Source organism: Lucilia sericata, unplaced genomic scaffold, assembly GCF_015586225.1.
Source record: "Lucilia sericata isolate MDLA Ls3-8-SP2 unplaced genomic scaffold, ASM1558622v1 Contig000878F_arrow, whole genome shotgun sequence".
NCBI classification, from domain to species: Eukaryota; Metazoa; Arthropoda; class Insecta; order Diptera; family Calliphoridae; genus Lucilia; species Lucilia sericata.
The window spans coordinates 115,515-138,455 of record NW_023994868.1 but is presented as its reverse complement, the minus strand read 5'-3'; the positions used below and the strand labels follow the sequence as shown (position 1 = coordinate 138,455).

General features: G+C 28.9%; 1 protein-coding gene across 1 annotated transcript in view; it reads left to right on the top strand.

Annotated features, from left to right (window-relative positions):
• Positions 1–1,325: 1,325 nt before the first annotated feature.
• LOC119608740 overlaps positions 1,326–22,941 on the top strand; it is an 88,303-nt gene continuing 66,687 nt past the window's right edge. Inside the window, exons 1-2 of the mRNA XM_037963292.1 lie at positions 1,326–1,491; positions 1,582–1,981. Coding sequence (XP_037819220.1) covers positions 1,671–1,981 — 311 coding nt within the window. The 5' untranslated portion in view covers positions 1,326–1,491; positions 1,582–1,670. The remainder of the gene's footprint in view (positions 1,492–1,581; positions 1,982–22,941) is intronic.

Here is a 22,941-nt window from a genome sequence, read left to right as displayed (position 1 = left end):
AAGCTTTAGTTTTTCTTAATCCTAAAAGTAAACTTAAAAAGCTTCAGATTTATTTTATAAAAATATTAAATTTTTCTTTTTAACTTTTAGTTGAGCTTTAAATTTCAGTATAAAAATTATAAGATCTAGAGCTTTTATTATCAAACTTACTAAACTTAAAAGTTTTCATAATAAATCTTTATATTTCTTATTAAAAACATAGCTTTTGATTGAGCTTAAAAGTGAATTTACGGTACTTTAAAGCCATGATATAAAATATAAAGTTTAAAAGCTTTAGTGTTTAAATTATAACAAAAGTTTAGGTGGACTTTCAAGTTTCATTATTAAAGTCCATATTTTAATTAAAAGTATTAAGATGAAAAGCTGTGATAAAAAATATATTCAAATCGAACTTTTTATTTTGCTTAAATAACTTTAAAGTTTCGATGTGAAAGTTAAAACTGACATTTTTATTATAAAACATTTCAAATTTGTTTAAGCTTTCACTTAAACTGTAAAGTTTTAATATATAAGTTATAAAATCTACAGCTTTTTTTAATTAAACTTACAAAAATTCAAAGCTCTGATACAAAAATTATTATGTTCAACATTTTGTTAAGCTTTGGATGGAATTCCTTGGATTGGATTAAATTCCTTGTTTGATGATTATTTTCAACATTTTGTTAAGCTTTAAAGCTTCGTTATTTAAATTGGATTAAATTCCTAGTTTGTTTTGATCTCAATGCCGTATAGTTGAGCTATACACCCGTATTCTGCATTTCGATTACGTTTCCATACTCAGTTAGGCTACGATCGAAAAATAGAATACGAAAGTTGCTAAACGGAGAAAATTTAGATTCGAATTGAAATACAGAATAGGGGTGATAGTTCAGTCTAACCTTAGTTGCAATCGTTGACCTAGTGATACTCCGATCGTAGATCATTATGTACAAGAAATTGGGCAGATCACTTAAAAGTCAAAGTTATAGTTATGCGGCCTTATCTTAGAACATCACTCAGAATAACTTATAGAAGAAATAGTAGAAGATTTTGCAGTCCCATTTAAACAGAAACTGTTGACCATTACAGTCACAGACTATATCGTTGATCGTTATACAATCTAATTGCCATTATAGTCTTTCATATAGTTCATATTTAGCTGCAATTGTAAATCTGTTTTAAAGTAATCATAATCCATTTTTAAGCAGAAAACGGTAATCTTTACAGTCACTAGTTAAGCTGTAATCGTAGCAGGGGTTCTGCATCTTAAACATCAATTCAAATACATTTATTTTTTAACGCTTTAATATTTTTTATTATTTTTTCTTCAAGCACATTAAAGAATTGGCATGTTCAGTTTGAAATTACAAAACACATATAATCTGGACTCTAAAGCTTTTATAAAACATAACTAATCTACTAATCTATAAAAAACAATTGCATCTTTTCTTTTAATTCCTACTAAATAAAGTTGAGCATGAGGATATTTAAATTAAACTTAACCCAAAAAAGGTAAATATTGCCAATTAACCATAAAATAACTTATAATATTTAATAAAAACAACTACTAATTATTATACTCTCTTTTCTTTCCCTCTCTAGCGTCATCATCTAGCAAACAAAATCTCAATCCAAACGAAGCGCCACGTCTAGGTGGCATTTTAAAATCTAAATCGGGTTGTGTTGGTTTTATGCCCATGGATTTAAGTAATGAATTGAAAAATCGTCTTAAAAGTTCTAAACATGCTACCGTTTCGAATCTAAGTAAATCGGCTACTACGACCAATGCTTCTTCCTCCTCGTCGTCGGCACAACACGATGATGCAGTTAGTTTAGTGCGTAATCTCACGAATTTAGGTAAACCCCCGGCACAGCTAAGGGATCCTTTAAAAATGGAACCCGATATTGCCTCTGCCTCAGAGGGTGAAAGTTCGGGTGGTCGTGAAATATCGGAGATTATAAAAAATAGTGCTGTAGCACGTAGGCGTAAATTTAACGAAGGGTAAGTTTTAAAAAACCCCATAAAAAGGAGTTTAATTAGGAAAAGAAAACAAACAAAAAAACACGAAAAACTTAGTTATGTAAAGCTAATAATAAACTAATATTAAAAAAAAAACTATTAATAAATGTATTTTGATATTAATGTATGTTGTTTTTTTAATTTTCTGTTTGAATTTAATTAATTAATTTTAATATTTAACATAATAAAGAATGTGTGATTTGTATAGATAGTTAGTACTAACAATGATGTTCTAAATTTTGTATGTAATATTATTAAGCTTTCTTTAATTTTTTTCTACTTTATACTAATATTAGATTATTAAAAAGCAAATTAAAGTTTTTTTTTCTGGAAATTATTAAATTCGATAAGAAATTGTTACAAAATCACAATTTGTAATTTAAAGAACTTACTTAGTTGTAGGAAAAACTGTAATGTTATTAAAGATTAAATGGGAGAATTCTAACAGAGTTTAAAAAAATTTTTAAATTGTGCTTTTGTAAAGTTTGACAACTTTAATCTTTAGCAACGTTATTTGTTATTCAAAAACTAACATATTTGCAACCTAGAATTAACACAAAAAAAAGAACGCATACATTTAAAAACTGTAGTTATATGAATGATATTTCAAAAATATTAAATAAAAAGGGTATTCTGTAGAGAGAATAGACTATAGACTTGATTATATACTGTAGACTAGACCATAGACTAGACTATATACTAGATTATAGAAAAGAAGAACTAGACTATAGACTAGACTATAGACTAGACTATAGACTAGACTATAGACTATAGACTAGACTATAGACTAGACTATAGACTAGACTATAGACTAGACTATAGAATAGACTATAGACTAGACTGTAGACTAGACTATAGACTAGACTATAGACTAGACTATAGACTAGACTATAGACTAGACTATAGACTAGACTATAGACTAGATTATAGACTAGACTATAGACTAGACTATAGACTAGACTATAGACTAGATTATAGACTAGACTAGACTAGACTATAGACTAGACTATAGACTAGACTATAGACTAGACTATAGACTAGACTATAGACTAGACTATAGACTAGACTATAGACTAGACTATAGACTAGACTATAGACTAGACTAGACTATAGACTAGACTATAGACTAGACTATAGACTAGACTATAGACTAGACTATAGACTAGACTATAGACTAGACTATAGACTAGACTATAGACTAGACTATAGACTAGACTATAGACTAGTCCATAGAATAGACTGTAGAGTAGACTATAAACTACACCATACAATAGACTATAGACTAGACTAGACTATATACTAGATTATAGAAAAGAAGAACTAGACTATAGACTAAACTATAAAATAGACTATACCTAGACTATAGACTAGACTATAGACTATAGACTAGACTAGACTAGACTAGACTAGACTAGACTATAGACTAGACTATAGACTAGACTATAGACTAGACTATAGACTAGACTATAGACTAGACTATAGACTAGACTATAGACTAGACTATAGACTAGACTATAGACTAGACTATAGACTAGACTATAAACTAGACTATAGACTAGACTATAGACTAGACTATAGACTAGACTATAGACTGGACTATAGACTAGACTATAGACTAGACTATAGACTAGACTATAGACTAGACTATAGACTAGACTATAGACTAGACTATAGACTAGACTATAGACTAGACTATAGACTAGTCCATAGAATAGACTGTAGAGTAGACTATAAACTACACCATACAATAGACTATAGACTAGACTAGACTAGACTATATACTAGATTATAGAAAAGAAGAACTAGACTATAGACTAAACTATAAAATAGACTATACCTAGAATATAGACTAGACTATAGACTAGACTATAGACTAGACTAGACTATAGACTAGACTATAGACTAGACTATAGACTAGACTAGACTATAGACTAGACTATAGACTAGACTATAGACTAGACTATAGACTAGACTATAGACTAGACTATAGACTAGACTATAGACTAGACTATAGACTAGACTATAGACTAGACTATAGACTAGACTATAAACTAGACTATAGACTAGACCATGGACTAGACTATGGACTAGACTATAGACTAGACTATAGACTAGACTAGACTATAGACTAGACTGTAGACTAGACTATAGACTAGACTATAGACTAGACTATAGACTAGACTATAGACTAGACTATAGACTAGACTATAGACTAGACTATAGACTAGACTACAAACTAGACTATAGACTAGACTATAGACTAGACTATAGACTAGACTATAGACTAGACTATAGACTAGACTATAGACTAGACTATAGACTAGACTACAGACTAGACTATAGACTAGACTATAGACTAGACTATAGACTAAACTATAGACTAGACTATAGACTAGACCATGGACTAGACCATGGACTAGACTATGGACTAGACTATAGACTAGACTATAGACTAGACTATGGACTAGACTATAGACTAGACTATAGACTAGACTATAGACTAGACTATAGACTAGACTATAGACTAGACTATAGACTAGACTATAGACTAGACTATAGACTAGACTATAGACTAGACCATGGACTAGACTATAGACTAGACCATGGACTAGACTATAGACTAAACTATAGACTAGACTATAGACTAGACTATAGACTAGACTATAGACTAGACTATAGACTAGACTATAGACTAGACTATAGAGTAGACTATAGACTAGACTATAGACTAGACTATAGACTAGACTATAGACTAGACTATAGACTAGACTATAGACTAGACTATAGACTAGACTATAGACTAGACTATAGACTGGACTATAGACTAGACTATAGACTAGACTATAGACTAGACTATAGACTAGACTATAGACTAGACTATAGACTAGACTATAGACTAGACTATAGACTAGACTATAGACTAGACTATAGACTAGACTATAGACTAGACTATAGACTAGACTATAGACTAGACTATAGACTAGACTATAGACTAGACTATATACTAGACTATAGACTAGACTATAGACTAGACTATAGACTAGACTATAGACTAGACTATAGACTAGACTATAGACTAGACTATAGACTAGACTAGACTATAGACTAGACTATAGACTAGACTAGTCCATAGAATAGACTGTAGAGTAGACTAGACTATATACTAGATTATAGAAAAGAAGAACTAGACTATAAACTAAACTATAAAATAGACTATACCTAGACTATAGACTAGACTATAGACTAGACTATAGACTAGACTAGACTATAGACTAGACTATAGACTAGACTATAGACTAGACTGTAGACTAGACTATAGACTAGACTATAGACTAGACTATAGACTAGACTATAGACTAGACTATAGACTAGACTATAGACTAGACTATAGACTAGACTATAGACTAGACTATAGACTAGACTAGACTAGACTAGACTATAGACTAGACTATAGACTAGACTATAGACTAGACTATAGACTAGACTATAGACTAGACTATAGACTAGACTACAGACTAGACTATAGACTAGACTATAGACTAAACTATAGACTAGACTATAGACTAGACCATGGACTAGACTATGGACTAGACTATAGACTAGACTATAGACTAGACTATGGACTAGACTATAGACTAGACTAGACTATAGACTAGACTAGACTATAGACTAGACTATAGACTAGACTATAGACTAGACTATAGACTAGACCATGGACTAGACTATAGACTAAACTATAGACTAGACTATAGACTAGACTATAGACTAGACTATAGACTAGACTATAGACTAGACTATAGACTAGACTATAGACTAGACTATAGAGTAGACTATAGACTAGACTATAGACTAGACTATAGACTAGACTATAGACTAGACTATAGACTAGACTATAGACTAGACTATAGACTAGACTATAGACTAGACTATAGACTAGACTATAGACTAGACTATAGACTGGACTATAGACTAGACTATAGACTAGACTATAGACTAGACTATAGACTAGACTATAGACTAGACTATAGACTAGACTATAGACTAGACTATAGACTAGACTATAGACTAGACTATAGACTAGACTAGACTATAGACTAGACTAGACAAGATTAGCAAGTATTCTTAATCGAATTTTAAATATCCTCTACTGAATACCGTTATAAACATTTTGTAGTTAGTTTAACCCAAAACAAAAAAAAAACACACTAATTAAGCAACAAAATCAATTGTCATTTTAAAAATGTTATTAAAAAAATAAATAAATAAAATTAAACACATTTTCCTAAGACTGGTCTTGATATACACTTTATTAATTTTAAATGATTTTGTAGTTATTAACAAAAAAGCATTTTAAAATAAAATTGCACATAATTTTAACAAAATAAAAAAACATTTTTTAATTAACCAAAAAAGCACATTAAAATGTTTAAAAAAAACTCAAACAATTAATAAAAAAAAAACTAAAAATAAATGTCTTGTTATTTTGCACAAAACACAAAATAAACAAACACAACAAAAATCGCAAAATTTATTTTTCTTATACAAAAAAACAACCTTAAGCTAATAAAAAAACTATTCCAAATTTTATTTTTTTGAAAAAAATACAAAATGTTGCAAATGAAAACAAACAAAAAACAAAATCAACCTGCAGCTTTTTTTATGCAAAACTGAAAAATCAACCTCCTCCTACAACTGCACAACATTTTTGGCCTTATAAACAAAATCCTTATTATGTGCAACAGCAATTACAACAGCAACAACAATTACAGTCATCACAAAGCCAACAAATCTATAAATAAAATTTTTGTGAAAAAACAAATCGAAACAAAGAAATTACATTTAAGCTTTTTTCTCTTTTTTGTTTTTTAAATCTCATTCTCTACTTAATATTTAAATAAATAACTAATTTATATACTAAAATGATGAAACTATTTTTTTAAAATAAATCATTAACTAAATGTATTTTTTGGTAAATTTATGAAATACAATAAATAAATGTACATTTTTTTCTATTTATTTTTTTGGTTTTTAACTTTAATTTTGTTTTTCGATATTTATAAATAAAAATGCCTAAGAAAAATTTTCAAAAATTTATTTTATATGTGTTTTACTTAAGTGTGTAAATAATTTGGAAATAAACAACTAACATTTAAATTTAAATAACCGTTACGTTTGGTTTTATTAACTGATATTATTTTACAGGGTGAGCCTAAATATAGGCAATGCTTTTTTTATTTAGCTATAGTGTGTGTATATTCTCTTCATTAGTGTAGAGTTTGTTTTGTGTATCATATTCCACTTCCAGTTAAAATGAATGTTATTGGAGTTACCAGATTGTATAAAGCTTAAAAATATCTAACAGCATGCCACAGTAGTGTAAAAGTACTTGAAAGGGATTTTTATGGAAATACCAAGGAATAACGTTTCTTATTATGTAAATTGAAGTAGAGTTTTGATATTAAGTTAAAATGATGAATCTGGCTTTTTCTTATAAAGAAAGGAGAAAATATCAGTTAATTAATGAATTAGTATGTAATAATTGAAAAGTGGTCTTTAAGAAACGAAAAATTTACCGATTTTTTAAATTTTTTTAAAAATTTTCAATAAAAAATAGCATTAAAATAAGCAATACACGGACATAACCAAAAATATTGCAAAATTTTTATTTACTTAAGGTGAAATATGGTTTTTGAGGTCTCTGTTAACGATTTTGACGATATAGTACAAATTTTCTTAAGTGATACATGCAAGACACCGATGTTCTAAAGTTATATTTTTATTTTTGCCTACAAAATTCATATTAAATGGCTTACTGTATTATTAAACGAAGAGTGTACTGTAATATCCAATAGGTAACACAGGCCAACAAACCCAGAGAAGTATAAAGTTCCAAAGGTGCTTAATCGGAATCAGAATTCCTCCATCATATCAGAATTAAGGGAATTTGAGTCAAAAAAAAAATTAAAAGCCCCATTTTAGACCATATTTATAACAGCGCGAAGACACATTTCATAATATCAATTACATCATCTGAAAAATCAATTTGTCGACATTAAAACAAAATGTTAACCTCTTCCTTCTTCGAGATATCTTATATATTATAATTTTCTTAAGTGATACATGCAAGACACCGATGTTCTAAAGTTTAGACCATATTTATAACAGCGCGAAGACACATTTCATAATATCAATTACATCATCTGAAAAATCAATTTGTCGACATTAAAACAAAATGTTAACCTCTTCCTTCTTCGAGATATCTTATATATTATAATTTTCTTAAGTGATACATGCAAGACACCGATGTTCTAAAGTTATATTTTTATTTTTGCCTACAAAATTCATATTAAATGGCTTACTGTATTAATAAACGAAGAGTGTTCTTCAATAACCAATAGGTAACACAGGCCAACAAACCCAGTGAAGTATAAAGTTCCAAAGGATTGAGTTGTGCCTAATCGGAATCAGAATTCCTCCTTCATATCAGAATTAAGGGAATTTGAGTCCAAAAAAATTAAAAGCCTCATTTTGGGCCATATTTATAACAGTGCGAAGACACATTTCATAATATCTATTATATCATCTGAAAAATCTATTTTGTCGACATTAAAACAAAATGTTAACCTGTTCCTTCTTCGAGATATCTTAATCTAAAGCTTGAAACAATCGCAAATTAACAAAAACTGAATTTTTACTATGTTTCGCCTTTATTTTTTTGTTTAATTGTTCCTGGTAGAAACCGATTATTGGTTTTATACAATAAAGTTTTACGCGATACGTCGCCATCCAGCACATTTTACTCAATTAAAAGAATATGAATGGTAAATTTAATTCATATTATTTACCAAAAAAACACAATTGATTTTAATTGTTTATATATTTTTTTACAATTTAAGCTATTTTTTTGTGCAAAGCAAATAATTCCCTATGATTTCAAAGTTCGTTATAAAAAAAAGGACTGAAAAAGTAGTTCGTTATATCCGAGTATTTGTTTTATCCGGGTTCGACCTGTTTTTTGTATGAAAATAGTGACCAAAATGTCGGGAATTGAAAGTTAGTTTGCAATAACCGAAAATTCGTTATAAATATGTTTGACTTTATATGAGAAGTCATTTAAGGCAATATTTTAGTATTGACTAACAGTTAATCAGAAAACTGATTTAAAAAAAGCTCAATATATTCAAAAATGTTACTTTTACTATATTTTAATAACAATATTTTAGGAAGGACTTCAATCTTATTTCAGTAGCGATATCCAACCTTACTTTGGGACTTTTTGCATGATTTTGTTAAGATGTTTTGAACATACGGAAGGAATTTGATGCTCTCGAAATTAGCAGACTGAATTAATTACACTAGTTTACAACGATTTGTCTCATGATATAAAACCTCCAGTACAGAAAAAAATATTTAAAAAAAATTAGGACGTAAAATGCTAAAAGATGGTTAAATTAGGAGAAACATACATATGTAATATTTAAAGTTGTAGTTATTTTTTATATACAAAATTTTACTGCTCTCCCTCACAACACTCTAATAGTGGATTCCTGGCACAAAAATACTAAAATAATCTTAAATCTTGGTAAATAGATGCCATTTTTATCGCTCACACTTCCAAGAGTTTTTCGGCAAAAGTATATATGAGAATGTAAGAAATGAACTATGAGGGATAAACTTAGATCCGTAAGTTTGTAATTCAGGAATAAGTCAATGAAATTTTCGAAATTTATAATTTTTTTTATTTTTTAAAAAAATATATGAAAAAATGACTAAAAATCGGGAAGTCCCAAATTTTATATTTGAGTTGATTGTTGGTGGTAAAAGACAACCACTTTATTTTAAAAATTTCGACGTATAGGAAAAAAACCTTTCCAAAAATGTTTCATTCCATGAACAAACAAAAAATATTAATTTGTAAAATTGTATAATTTAACATCTTGGATTATTTTTGCACAATTTTGTTAAGACGTTTTGAAAATATTTTTGCCAGAAATTTGATGCTTTCGAGATTGGTAGACTGAATGAAAAATTGGCCTTAATAAAGTTTTTAATAGAATAATAGGATTTTACTCATAACTCATATGAGTAGTATCCACAAAAACCAATATTTTCTCATACCCCAGCTACGCACAGATTTTAAATTTTAAAATAATTTTCAAACTAATTTCAAAAAGTTTTATAAATATTTATTTTTAAAAGTTTTTTTTATATATTGTTTATTTTAATTTTAAAAAATTAAAATCTTTGAAGGAAAAATTAAAAAATATTATTTTTAATTTTAGAAAAAATATTAAAAGATACTTTTGTGAAGGTTATATATATACTATGGTATTCAAGCGATTAACAGTCGATCGGTGTATCGATAAATTTTTGTTGATTAATTAAATGAAAATTGCCAAATTACAAATAAACCGAAATATTTTTTTATTCTTTTAACCGAATAATTTTATATTATCCGATTATAGCTTATATAGAACCTCAAATAATTATTTGTCGAATAAACCGAATAACTCAAAACCCGAATAATTAAATACCCTAATATTTTCATAGCCATTTTTTGTCATGATAACTTGAAACTTGTTTTTTGCTCATGATTTGCTATATTGTTTGGTCAATTTTAAAAAATTATATATAAAACTTTATTTTGAAGTTAACGGTTGTTATTAATCAAAAGAAAATGTATCCCAAAAATTCCCTTAGTTAAAGTCAAAGATTAACAGCTGGCATCACCATAAAAATACCATCCACACAATAACAAGAGTTGCTGGAAACTTAATATCAAAACAATTATTAAGTTCTTTTAGCTGTTAATTGTTTATAAATATTTTAAATTTTAAACAAATTACAAGATTTATAAAATATTAATTTAAATTTTATAAATAAACTTTTAATTTACTTAACTTTAAATTACATAAACAGTAAACAATCGAAACAACCCTTTTACTCTGGCAACTTCATTATTATTGTTTTTGTCTCTCTTTCGTTTTTTTTCTGTTTTTCTTTTTACGCTGCTATTTTGTTGCACTAAAATGCGCGTAGTAAACAAAATTTAGTTAAATTTTAGACTTGTTTTAGTGAGGTTGTGTTTTTCGAAATTATAATAACGCTGTGTGTCTTCCGAAAATTACAAACATAAATAAAATAAACAAATAATTAAAACAGCTGGAATTAAAAAGAAAATAAATGTTTGTACACATACAAATAATAGAATAATTTAATTATACCGTGATTATTTATAGCTTTTTGTCTTAAATTATACAATTGTCGTCTAATAACTTGTGTAAAAAGAGCAAACGGCAAATATTTTTTATTAAATTTGAACGCGCAAAAATTCTCTAGTGGTTGGTCGTGTGTTCTTCGTTCTGCTGAAAATTATAAGAAAAAGATAAAATTGCCTTAAAAGTGCATAAAATTATTGTATAGAAACATCTGCAGAATTCTAAAAACAAAAATTCAAATAAGAATCTTCAATTGCCTTCATCTTAAAAAGTGAAAAAAAAGAAAAGAAACAAAGAAAACTATACAGAAAGCAACAGTGTTTTTTTTTTTGTCTACCCTCTCGATTTGTTTACATTTTTCTTCAAAGATTGACCAGACAAACTAAAGGAGTGTCTGGCTGTCTGTCTTATAAACAAAGTGTCAAAGTGACAATTCTTAACAAGAATATTATTTTTGTTGTTGTTGCTTCTTACTAAGTAAGGTCTTAGTTGTATGTCGGTTTAAATTAGTGTGACAGTATAGCAGCACAGTGTTCGTGTGTGTTTAATTATTTAAACAATAATAAATAATTTATTCATACTGCTATTACCTATTGTTAATAATAATTAGTTTTGATTCATTTCACTTAAATAAACATCATTATTATATTTTCATTACTGCAACTGCAGTTTTAAATTGTGGAAAATTTATAAATCTTAAACTACAACAACTACAATATAAAAAGTTAAAATATCAACATTTATGGGCTTTCCTTTAGCATCATGACATTTTGAATCTTCAACGGTTATTTTTGTCGTTTTTATATTTTGGCCAAATCTTCTTTTTCTACTAAACCAGGTTTGTATTTATTAAATAAATTTTGTTTTGTTTTTATTGTTTCTTTCTTAAATTACCTCAATTTATCTTTATTTTGTATGATGTATGTATGTATGTATGTATGTATGTATGTATGTATGTATGTATGTATGTATGTATGTATGTATGTATGTATGTATGTATGTATGTATGTATGTATGTATGTATGTATGTATGTATGTATGTATGTATGTATGTATGTATGTATGTATGTATGTATGTATGTATGTATGTATGTATGTATGTATGTATGTATGTATGTATGTATGTATGTATGTATGTATGTATGTATGTATGTATGTATGTATGTATGTATGTATGTATGTATGTATGTATGTATGTATGTATGTATGTATGTATGTATGTGTGTGTATTTTAGCAAAAACACTGTTTCCAAAAAATATTTTTTTATAATTTTCATCTTCGTGAGATAAGTTTATCATTACGTTTGTTATAACGAGAATTCTGAACTTATATTCGGAATCTTTTTAGTGGACAAAGTTGATTTAGTGACTTCTAAAGACTCCAACTATCGGGATCCAGTTATTTTGTTCAGATATGCTAAAAGACCATTAATTTGACATGTAATACGTCATACATTTCGAGATTTATCTGAAAATGTGGTAAAACCATGGGTTTTTGGGGGATTTTAATCAGATCGTAACTATTTATGTACAGAGTTTGGCGAAGTAATTATGAATATACTTTCTGTTGAAAGACTAATAGAACCCAATGGGAAGAAGCTAAAAGGCTCATCAAGGGACTTTAACGATATTTTTTGGGGTCAGTATATAAATGGATCTAACCTATTTTCAGATAATTACTATATATTGTTGAAATATTATGTTATTAATATAAAAATCGACAAACAGCTACAAGGAAATTATAAACTCTATGGAGAATGTTGAGTTTGGTCCGTCTAGACATCTAAATATCTGCTTTTTTATAAAGATGTTGAAATTACGATAATATTCTCTATTGATACAGTTTGCTGGGATTAAAAATGGCTAAAAACGTGCCGCATTTGGTTCACTCTACAAAAATTCATAAGGTACGACCTATAGTTGTCCCTAGCCTCCGCATTACGGTCAATAAATCGTTTCAAGATAAAAGTATTTGGAGAAATTTGTTTAATCATAGTTATCAAAATTGAGCGACATTTGACCTTCACTACTAAATATCATGAGGATAGATAGGCTCTAAGTTCTTCCTTGCCTTCACTTTTTTGTAAATAAATCGCGTATAAAGATCGTAGTATTAAAAGGAATTTGATAAACATGACTTGTTATTTGAGATTCTGAAGAGTTCAGTCGATTATTATGTCAAATCCCCATAAAAGGCCAACTTACCAGAAACTACCTGATGCTGATATATCGATATATGACAAGGTTTTGATAGTAGGTATATAAAATTGGACTTAGTCAAGAGATTATTACAGATTGCTGAAATACAAATGGTTCTGTTTTTGAAATGACCCTTTCCGATTTAAATTATCTTAGGAAATGGTGTAATACTTTAAGGAATATTTATACATATTTTTTATTTTTGTAGCTGCAGTTTGTAATATTTTTTTCGTTTTAAATTTTTTTGCTCTCTGGTCTACAGTATCTTTTTTTACTCAAAGTAAATTCTACAATCCATAAGATTTTATTTAAGTGCAGGTAGTTGTTGTAATTGTTGTAGCAAATACATTTTGACTATATACAACCCATGTTTATAACAAAAAACACAAAAACAATAATAGTAGGAAAAAAATACTTGACTTTTATTTACAATTTTATTCACAGTTTCCCCGTTTTGAAATCGAAAACAAAAACAAAACCAATACAGAATGAGAAAAACCCCTGACTTTAGATTTTTTACATCTCTGTTTACTGATTGACTTGACTGGTGGGGCTGTTGGAGTACATACTATTTTATAGTTTTGTTTTGTTATTATTATGTCCGCCTTTGTTTTGATTATTTCGTACTTTATTTTTGCTGTATTTTTTTTGGACTGAAAATTCATAAAGTTAAATATTTTTTATTTGTGCGATATATTCTATAGAATTTCATTGAATCAGCAAAAATACAAAAAAAAAGATTGTAATTAAAATTTATGTTTGGTTAGTGTTTTTTTATTTCTCGTATTTTTTTGGTAATAAAATATAATTTACAGTTATCGGATGTCAATGTAATTTTATAGTGTGACTTTTTGTTAAAAATCAAACACACATTTTTGAGAATTGTGTGATGATTGTTTTTGGTTGGTTGGTCAGTGTGAAATGTTGGGAATTGGTACTAAGAGTGATAAGAGGATCTGTTTTTTTTTGGTTGTGGAATGTGCTCTATGCAATTTTAGGTGGTATGATGAGTTTGCTCAACAAACATGGTACATTTAAATGTTTCTAACTATAACTAAAGAGAACTTTACACGATCACACTAAACTAAAGGCCCCTTTTCACGATCACACACGTAATGTCGAATGAAGTTCCATGCGTATGACAAAAAAGATAATAAAAGTCGTATGATTTATATTTTTTGTGTTTGGTCCAAAAGAATAACAAAGTAAGATGGAAACAGCTGTTTCACTTTTTTTAAAATACATCCCTGATCTAATGCGAATTGCTTGTTTTTAAATCATTTAAACAAATTAAGAGAGCCTTACGAATGTAAAATTTTGCATCGGTATTTTCTCTCAATGTGTGATGGTTTCATTACATATTGCGTTTAAAAGATCCCATCCGTACTCTTCTACACAAAATTTTGACAGATCATATTACTTGTGTGCTCGTGTAAAGGGGGCTTAAATAGATTTGAAGTACTTTTGAAGTAGATCTTTAATGAGAGTTACGGTTTAGGGGTAAAATTAGCAGAAGCTACACGGGAGATCATTTTTGTCCTTTGGGTCACCGCGATTTCAGTCTATACTGTAGGTTTAAAAATGGAAAAGACTAGAATTCCGGAAAATATTGAATTTGTACTTTTTCCTAAATAGAAATGGTGGATCCAAAATTAAATCTGAGAAAAACTTTACATCATCGATGCGTCCATGCATAATTTTAAAGTATTAAGTAGAACTAACGTGTCATTTTTGGATGCAACTGGGAGGAAATAACGTTTGTGAATTCCAAAATGATTGTCTAATGGGCTTCACAGAATCAGAACTCAAGCACAATAATACAATTTTTTTGGATAACCCACGTAATAAACTATCGCAGAAACTCCTTAGATACATACATATGTATATGAAATTTTGGAATTTGAAAGAAAATCATTAAGTTTTTTTTTTACTTTCAATATGTCAGAACTTGCACAAACACTTTCTATGTAGTTGGCCATCTTTCAAAAACTCAGATGTCTTTGTTCAAGCCTTCTTCGAGACCTGAACTGTCTGAAACATGTAACGGAAACGCTACTAACCAAATTTGTTAGAAGAACCGTTTAATTCTCATGGGAAGAGTTGGTCCTTAAGAAAAGTTTAAATTCCCATATGTGACTTCCATGATTTAGAGTGTCTCAAAAATAATAAAATTTTGTGATAAGAACCAATTAGCTTTCACGGGGAACATTGTGTTCAGAATACCACCCGAATGATCTCCGTGTGTACACACAATACTTCGCAAGCTATTCATTCAATCGAATCGAATAATTCGAGTTTCTATATGCCACATTGTTACCGTTGACTCTAACAGGAACCATAGGATTCAGATATTCTACTGAATGCCATCCAAGTGTACGCTAAATTGCAAGCAATCTTTTTATCCTTATTAAAAATTCCAGTTATCAACTAAGTCTTTAATGATCTAGAGACTCTAACCGACTGATCTCCGAGATCACTTACTTAATTTACAAGCAATTCATTCAACAGAACATAAAAAGAGTCTTAAATAGATCAAGATGTACTAGAAAGCTTTAGCGGAATCAACAAATTCTCCAAAATCAACCGAACATAATACATTCTTTCTACAATTGATTCTTCACTTCAGAAAGACCTGAGTCATACTCTACCAAAGATTGTTAACTGATCTACTGTAGTATCAGTCAAAAGTTTATTAAAAAAAAAAAAAACACTCGGCAAGAGCGGAACTGTTACAACAACAAAATAATATACATAATTTGCATTATTCATGATCTAGAGAGTCTCAAAGAAGTGCCCGAAATGGTTATAAACGAGTGCGAATTACTGGGGTGTTTTCGCTAAATTGCTAACGATACAATCAGCTAAATATAAAACAAGTTAACATTTGAATTGTATAAAGGCAGCTAGTTTCGTTCTTTAGACATCAGAGTACTTCCAATGTTCATACCCAATACCCACATTAAACCAATTATCTATATATATAAAAGAGTAGCGTTACTGACTGACTGATTCATCATCGCACAGCCCAAATGGCTGAACCTAGAATCATAAAATTTTGACAGTAGATGTGTTTTATATAGATCCACTAAGGAGGGATTTTTGGAAATTTGTACATTTAGGGGTAAAAAAGGGAAAAAACTGGTAAAACAGGTTTTCTTAATTATCTTACCTAATATTAGTGATACAAGAAAAATTTTAAATAAACATGTATCTACTCTTAAAATAAGCAGATGGGTGTCTGGTACTTTTTTGAAATTCGTACTTTAAAGGGGTGAAAAAGTGTAACAAAGTTGATTTTGGTACCTTTTTTGGCCCTTTATAACTTTTTAACTAATAAACAAAATACAATTTTTGTAAATATTTTGAATATATCTCCCAAAATTAGGAGACACCTGTTTCGTACTTTTTTAAAATTCAGACTTTTTTGGGTGTAAAAGGGAGAAAACTGTATTTTTGGTACTTTGAATGAATGCAGATTTGAATCGTTTGAGTTTTATCAGTGATATATAGATTTAAATACGGAACATTTTGTAAGCTTAATTCTCAAAAAAGTATATTTCTAAGCGAAAAGGGGAAAATGTGTCCTATTTTTATTAGTACTTTCCACTAAGGTAGAATTTTATCCATTTTTGGTACTTTTTTCTTTCTTCAAATGATACTCTGTATGTTTTATAATATGAATTCAAAACACATAATCATTGTGAATGAGAATTTGAGTTTTATCTGTGATATATAGATTTAAATACGGAACATTTTGTAAGCTTAATTCTCAAAAAAGTATATTTCTAAGCGAAAAGGGGAAAATGTGTCCTATTTTTATTAGTACTTTCCACTAAGGTAGAATTTTATCCATTTTTGGTACTTTTTTCTTTCTTCAAATGATACTCTGTATGTTTTATAATATGAATTCAAAACACATAATCATTGAATAAGATTCTTTTAGAGAGAACTTTTTAGTACTTTTTATCTTATAAATGGTACTTTTTGAATTTTCTAAAATATTCAATCTAGGAACATAAATTTTAACATACATGGTCTTGACTGAATAATATTCTGTAAGTGGGTAATCTTTGGTACTTTTCGATTTTTCAAATGGTACCTTTTGGTTTCCCTATAATGGTTAACCGGTACACATCCCTATTAAATAAGCATTTATTGAGAGAGATTTTTGTACTTTTTCGTTTTTCCGATGGCACTTTTTGATATTTTTACGATATTGAACATAGAAATATAAAATTTAAAATATAGGGACCTTAGTGAATGAGAATCTACAGAAAGGTTCTTTTGGTACTTTTTCATTCATCAAATTTTATATTTTGAATTGTCTAAATATTGAATACCGAAATATAAAATTTGATTAAATAAGAGGTATTTATAGTACTTTTTTCAAATAGTAATTTCGAAATTTTCTATAATGTGAAAGCTAAAAGAATAAAACTAAAATTACAAGCTTCTTCTTGAATGCGAATTTATTAACGTGATATTGAACGTAAAAAACTGAAACATTAAAACATGTTTAAATCAATTTGAATTTTCTACAAAAAGTAAACAAAATTTTGTATGTATTTAATTTTGGTTAGGGTAGCGAAGCACCCAGGGTATGCTAGTCTATCATAAAGTGATGATAACAGCAGACAAAAGAAGAAGCGGCTTATTATAATACTTCCATAAATCCATAAATCTTTTGTTAAATATATCATCTATAACCATAATATTATTTCTTCATTTAAAAACATTATCAACCGAAAATAATTAGTAAGACATTCATTTCATTGATCTATACATAAAATTTAAAATTAAACACAATTTGTATGGGTCTCAATCACAATCACATCGTCATCACTTATAATCAATCTTGCTACGAACTAAAACAACAACAAAAAAAATCAAAATAAACAGGTTTGTAAAACATTTCAAATTTTGTATTTTACCTTAATTTATAAAACAAATATCAAAATCAAATCAAAAAAAAAAATGTGGGCTAAAATGTTAAATCAAAGAAATGAAAAAAGAATATGCGCCAAAACAAACACCTACATAATACACTGCAAGAAAAATGTAAAAAAATTAGTAATAAAAAGAATTTTAAAAAATATTTTTTATTTGCAATAAACATATTTAAATATGAAAATAAAATTACCACTAATTGTCAATTTGATTAGAATTTAACCCACATACTCTTTAAATATTTATTTAATTTGTTTAAGAAAAAAAAAACATTAATTATTTCCCTATTAAGAGCAAACACAAACAAACAATTCAGCTGATAACAAAGTAAATTAAAATAAATTTGCATAAATTTTATATACCCAAGCCACTGTGTGTGTGTAATAGTTTTAAAACGTTTCTTTTTCAAGTTTACGCCTAATTTTACATAATTAATCATTAAAGCTTGAAAAATTTCATAATATTTTTTTTAGTGTACGATGATAATCTAATTGGCAATTTGTCAAAGTAAGAAACAAATTGACAGCTTTGAAATAAAAGTGAAAATAATTAAGAAATTCGCCGAGTTTAAGAAAAGAAATTTTGAATTTATTTTGACCAAAATGAGGGCTAAAACAAATGTATTAAAGATACGAAATAAATATAAACAAATAAAGAAGGAAAGTGTATAAAAAAAAGTATTAATTAATAATTATAAATGCGATTTATGCAAATTTAAACATTTTAATTAAAACCAAAAGTATTAATAATTTTTACATTTAATGATGACAGCGGAGACATTTGTTAGGTTCTTATTTTCGTTTGATATATTTTGGCAGAAAGATCTTAGAAAAATAAAGTTGATTCCAAAGAACCATCCGATTTAAAATTGATTCTACATAATCCTAAGAAATTCAAAAAATCCATCATGGTTAATGTCAGTTTCTTTGTAAAAGTCTAAGTTTTCGAAAATTTTGAACTAATCAACGCCTCAGGGTGGAATAGGGACATTGTAACTCATATTTGCCCCTGTCAGATGGTTCTATCAGATCTCGGCAACACCACACTCAAAGACTCATTGTACAAAGCGGATTATGTTTGAGACAAGAAATGCATTATGTCACGTCAAACTTTTGTTGAGCTTTCCTGATCAAATAACTATAAGGATCCTGATCAAATAACTATAAGGCCACAAAACATTCTCCATATTCGATGAGATGTTTTCATTGACGGTTTCATAACTGAACTCGCACTGGCTCGAGTAATTCCTTGAAATACCGACAAGACGCGTCACAATTAATTCTTAAACTGTTATACACGTTTAAACTTAACCATTTGATTTGAGAAGAGTCCGAGTATTAAAAATTCGACAGCTGTACTCTTTCACAGACAGACAGTTACTCCAGTTTCTTTTATGAGATGTATAGAGCAATAAATATATCAAGACTCTCAAATACGACGTTTTATTTAGGACGAAATGTTTCTCCCATGACATGAGCGCATTCGGGAGAATGAAATGTTAAATCATTCGGGACGAAACAGGCATTGAACAGGTCGAAAGAGGAATCCAATACATAAATCTCTAATATTTTTAGAAACGATTTTGCACCCGTTTAGTTCTCGACTCTAACGTAATGAGATTAAATATCTTATCAATTGCATTCCCTTACTCTCTTAGCCTAGACAACATAGACGAATAAACAATGGTTCCAAATCATATAGGAACCCGGGAAATTAACTTCTCAACAAATGCCTTTAATTAATAGAAATTCTTGGACACATTTCACCGATCGCGGTATTATAAATGATTTGTTTATGACTATTCCAAAAGTAGGAACTTAAGAGATCTAATAATGCCAATTATGAAATAACCTAAATGTCTTCATCTTGCCCACGAAAGGACCTTAATGGAAATTTGTTAAGATTTCTATCAGAATGGATTAGTTTTTCTTAAAAAGAAACATCGTGGCATCTCTAATTGTACTGTTATAAGGAAGCTAAAACATATATCTTGCGAAAAACCTACTTCACCATCGGATCTAATCAAATTTGTTTGAAATTAAATCTCTGGGATTCACAAAGTCACCGAAGTTTGACTCTTAATAGAAATTCGTTAAGACTTTAGATAAATAACGCCATCCGTTCCGTCTTTACATCTTATATAAGTCTCTTTTATGATGTGCACTCTCTAAAAGATGTGTTACAAATGAATCTTATCAAATATATTTATGCAATTATCAGCTGAAATTATCAGCAATATTCACCTGAAATAATGTAAAACTCTTCCGCAAGTTGAATAATAACTCTGCACCTCGGAACATAATGAACATATCCAGGCAACAGAAAATTATATTATATTCCGAAATAGAACAGACTTACTCAATACGGAGTTGTGAATTCTCTAAAATGATTTAGAATAAATATTTATTAAAATCCGAGTTTTCGACCGTCTAATATCCAAAAATTCAAAGTAAAAAGTTCACAATGTTCGATAACATATAAAGAGAAAAGTATTGTGGAGACACTCCTCGTTTAAAGGCCAATTTCGAAAATCACTTAATTATGACTAAATCTTAGAATTTTCAGTGATCAATCCTTTTTTAAGATCTTGTACGGAGAATTTCCGAAAATTCGATGTGATATCTTTATAAGTTCATCAGGCTTTTAGTTTCAAAGCAAATGATCTTTGGGTTTTCGAAGTTAACAACTCCACAAACTTCTCAACTCTTTAATATCACCACAATCGAAGTGATGAGCTCAGAATGTTCTCAGTCGGCTGTGAAGGTTTTGAATTGAACTGGGTGGGGTCTTGTCACACTTCTCCCTCTGTAAGCTTTTCTACTGTCCGTGAGCGATGAGAAGAAATGAGTTCTAAATTATCAGAAACGCTCTTGTGAAAGTTTATCAGTGTTTTGGTTTCAAAGGAAATGATCTTAGTGTTTGGGTTTTCGAGGTTAACAACTCCACAAACTTCTCAACTTTTTAATATCATCACAATCGAAGTAATGAGTACAGAAGGTTCTCAGTCGGCTATCAAGTTTAGAATTGAATTGGGTGGGGTCTTGTCACACTTCTCCCTCTGTAAGCATTTCTACTGTCCGTGAACGATGAGAAGAAATGAGTTCTAAATTATTAGAAACGCTCTTGTAAAAGTTCATCAGTGTTTTAGTTTCAAAGAAAATGGTCTTAGTGTTTGGGTTTTCGATGTTAACAACTCCGCAAACTTCCCAACTCTTTAATACCATCACAATCGAAGTGATGAGTTCAAAATTTCCTCAGTCGGCTGTCAAGTTTACAATTGAACTGGATGGGGTCTTGTCACACTCCTCCCTCTGTAAGCTTTTCTACTGACCGTGAACGATGAGAAGAAATGAGTTCTAATTTATCAGAAACGCTCTTGTGAAAGTTTATCAGTGTTTTAGTTTCAAAGGAAATGTTCTTAGTCTTTGGGTTTTCGAGATTAACAACTCCATAAACTTCTCAACTTTTTAATATCATCACTTCTCCCTCTGTAAGCTTTTCTACTGTCCGTGAACGATAAGAAGAAATGAGTTCTACATGATCAGAAACGCTCAAAACTTGGTAAAGTTAAACAAGCAGTCGCTCATGACTGGGTCTTGTTATCGAGGCAAGTCGAAGTTGAAATATTATTCGTAAATATCTTATATAATGTCTAATTGATTTAATATGTCCAATTAAGAAGCGTATTTTTACATGTTACTTTTCTCACACTTTAATAAAATTGTTTGGTTTAATTTTCATTAAACTGATTTTAATCATTGTCATATCTAATCGCATTTTAATTTTATAATTCAACTTCATTATAACAATCAAAGTAATAGATCTGAGAAAAGAAAAAATCACAAACGTGACTTTTTCTAATTTATATTATTAACAACAAAAAAAAAAAACTCTTTAATATATCTACTATAGTAATTTGTTAAAAGAAAAAAGAAACCCAAGTAATTTGTAGAAAATAACACACACACAGTTAGAGCACTTTAATACGGAAATGCACTTAAATATATACACTGCTGTGATTTAGTACCCAGAGCAGCATAATAGTATTACCCCTTTGTACCTCCAATAATAATAAAAATGTATAGCACTTCTATATACTGCCAGAGTCACAGCAATATCGCCATCATCATTGTATTCGTAGCTGTTACATGGTTACTACTTACTTACTGCATGTTTATAACTCATAATTCATTTGAAAGTATTTTCGAACATTAAACATTAACAGAAAAAAATACAAAAATTAAAACGAACAAAAACTTAAGAAACCGTAAAAAAGTCAAATCACAATGTTAAGAAGACGACTCCTCACGCACGTTTCTTTCGATTTTTTATTGTTTTGAAGTTCACAAATGCCTCTCAGTCAGCATGTAATTGATAACAGCAATGTTTTAGGTCCCATTCGAAAAGCATTTCATTATGAGTGCCCTCGTCCGCAGAAGGGTTTTACAACAAATATTCTCAATTTTTAAGCGCGGGTGTGTAAGTGGTGGAACACAAATCTCTGGTGTCTTTATTGTTGTCGTAAATTTAGACATTTACATTTTAAATCTCGTTCCTGCTATCAATCACTGAGGTAGT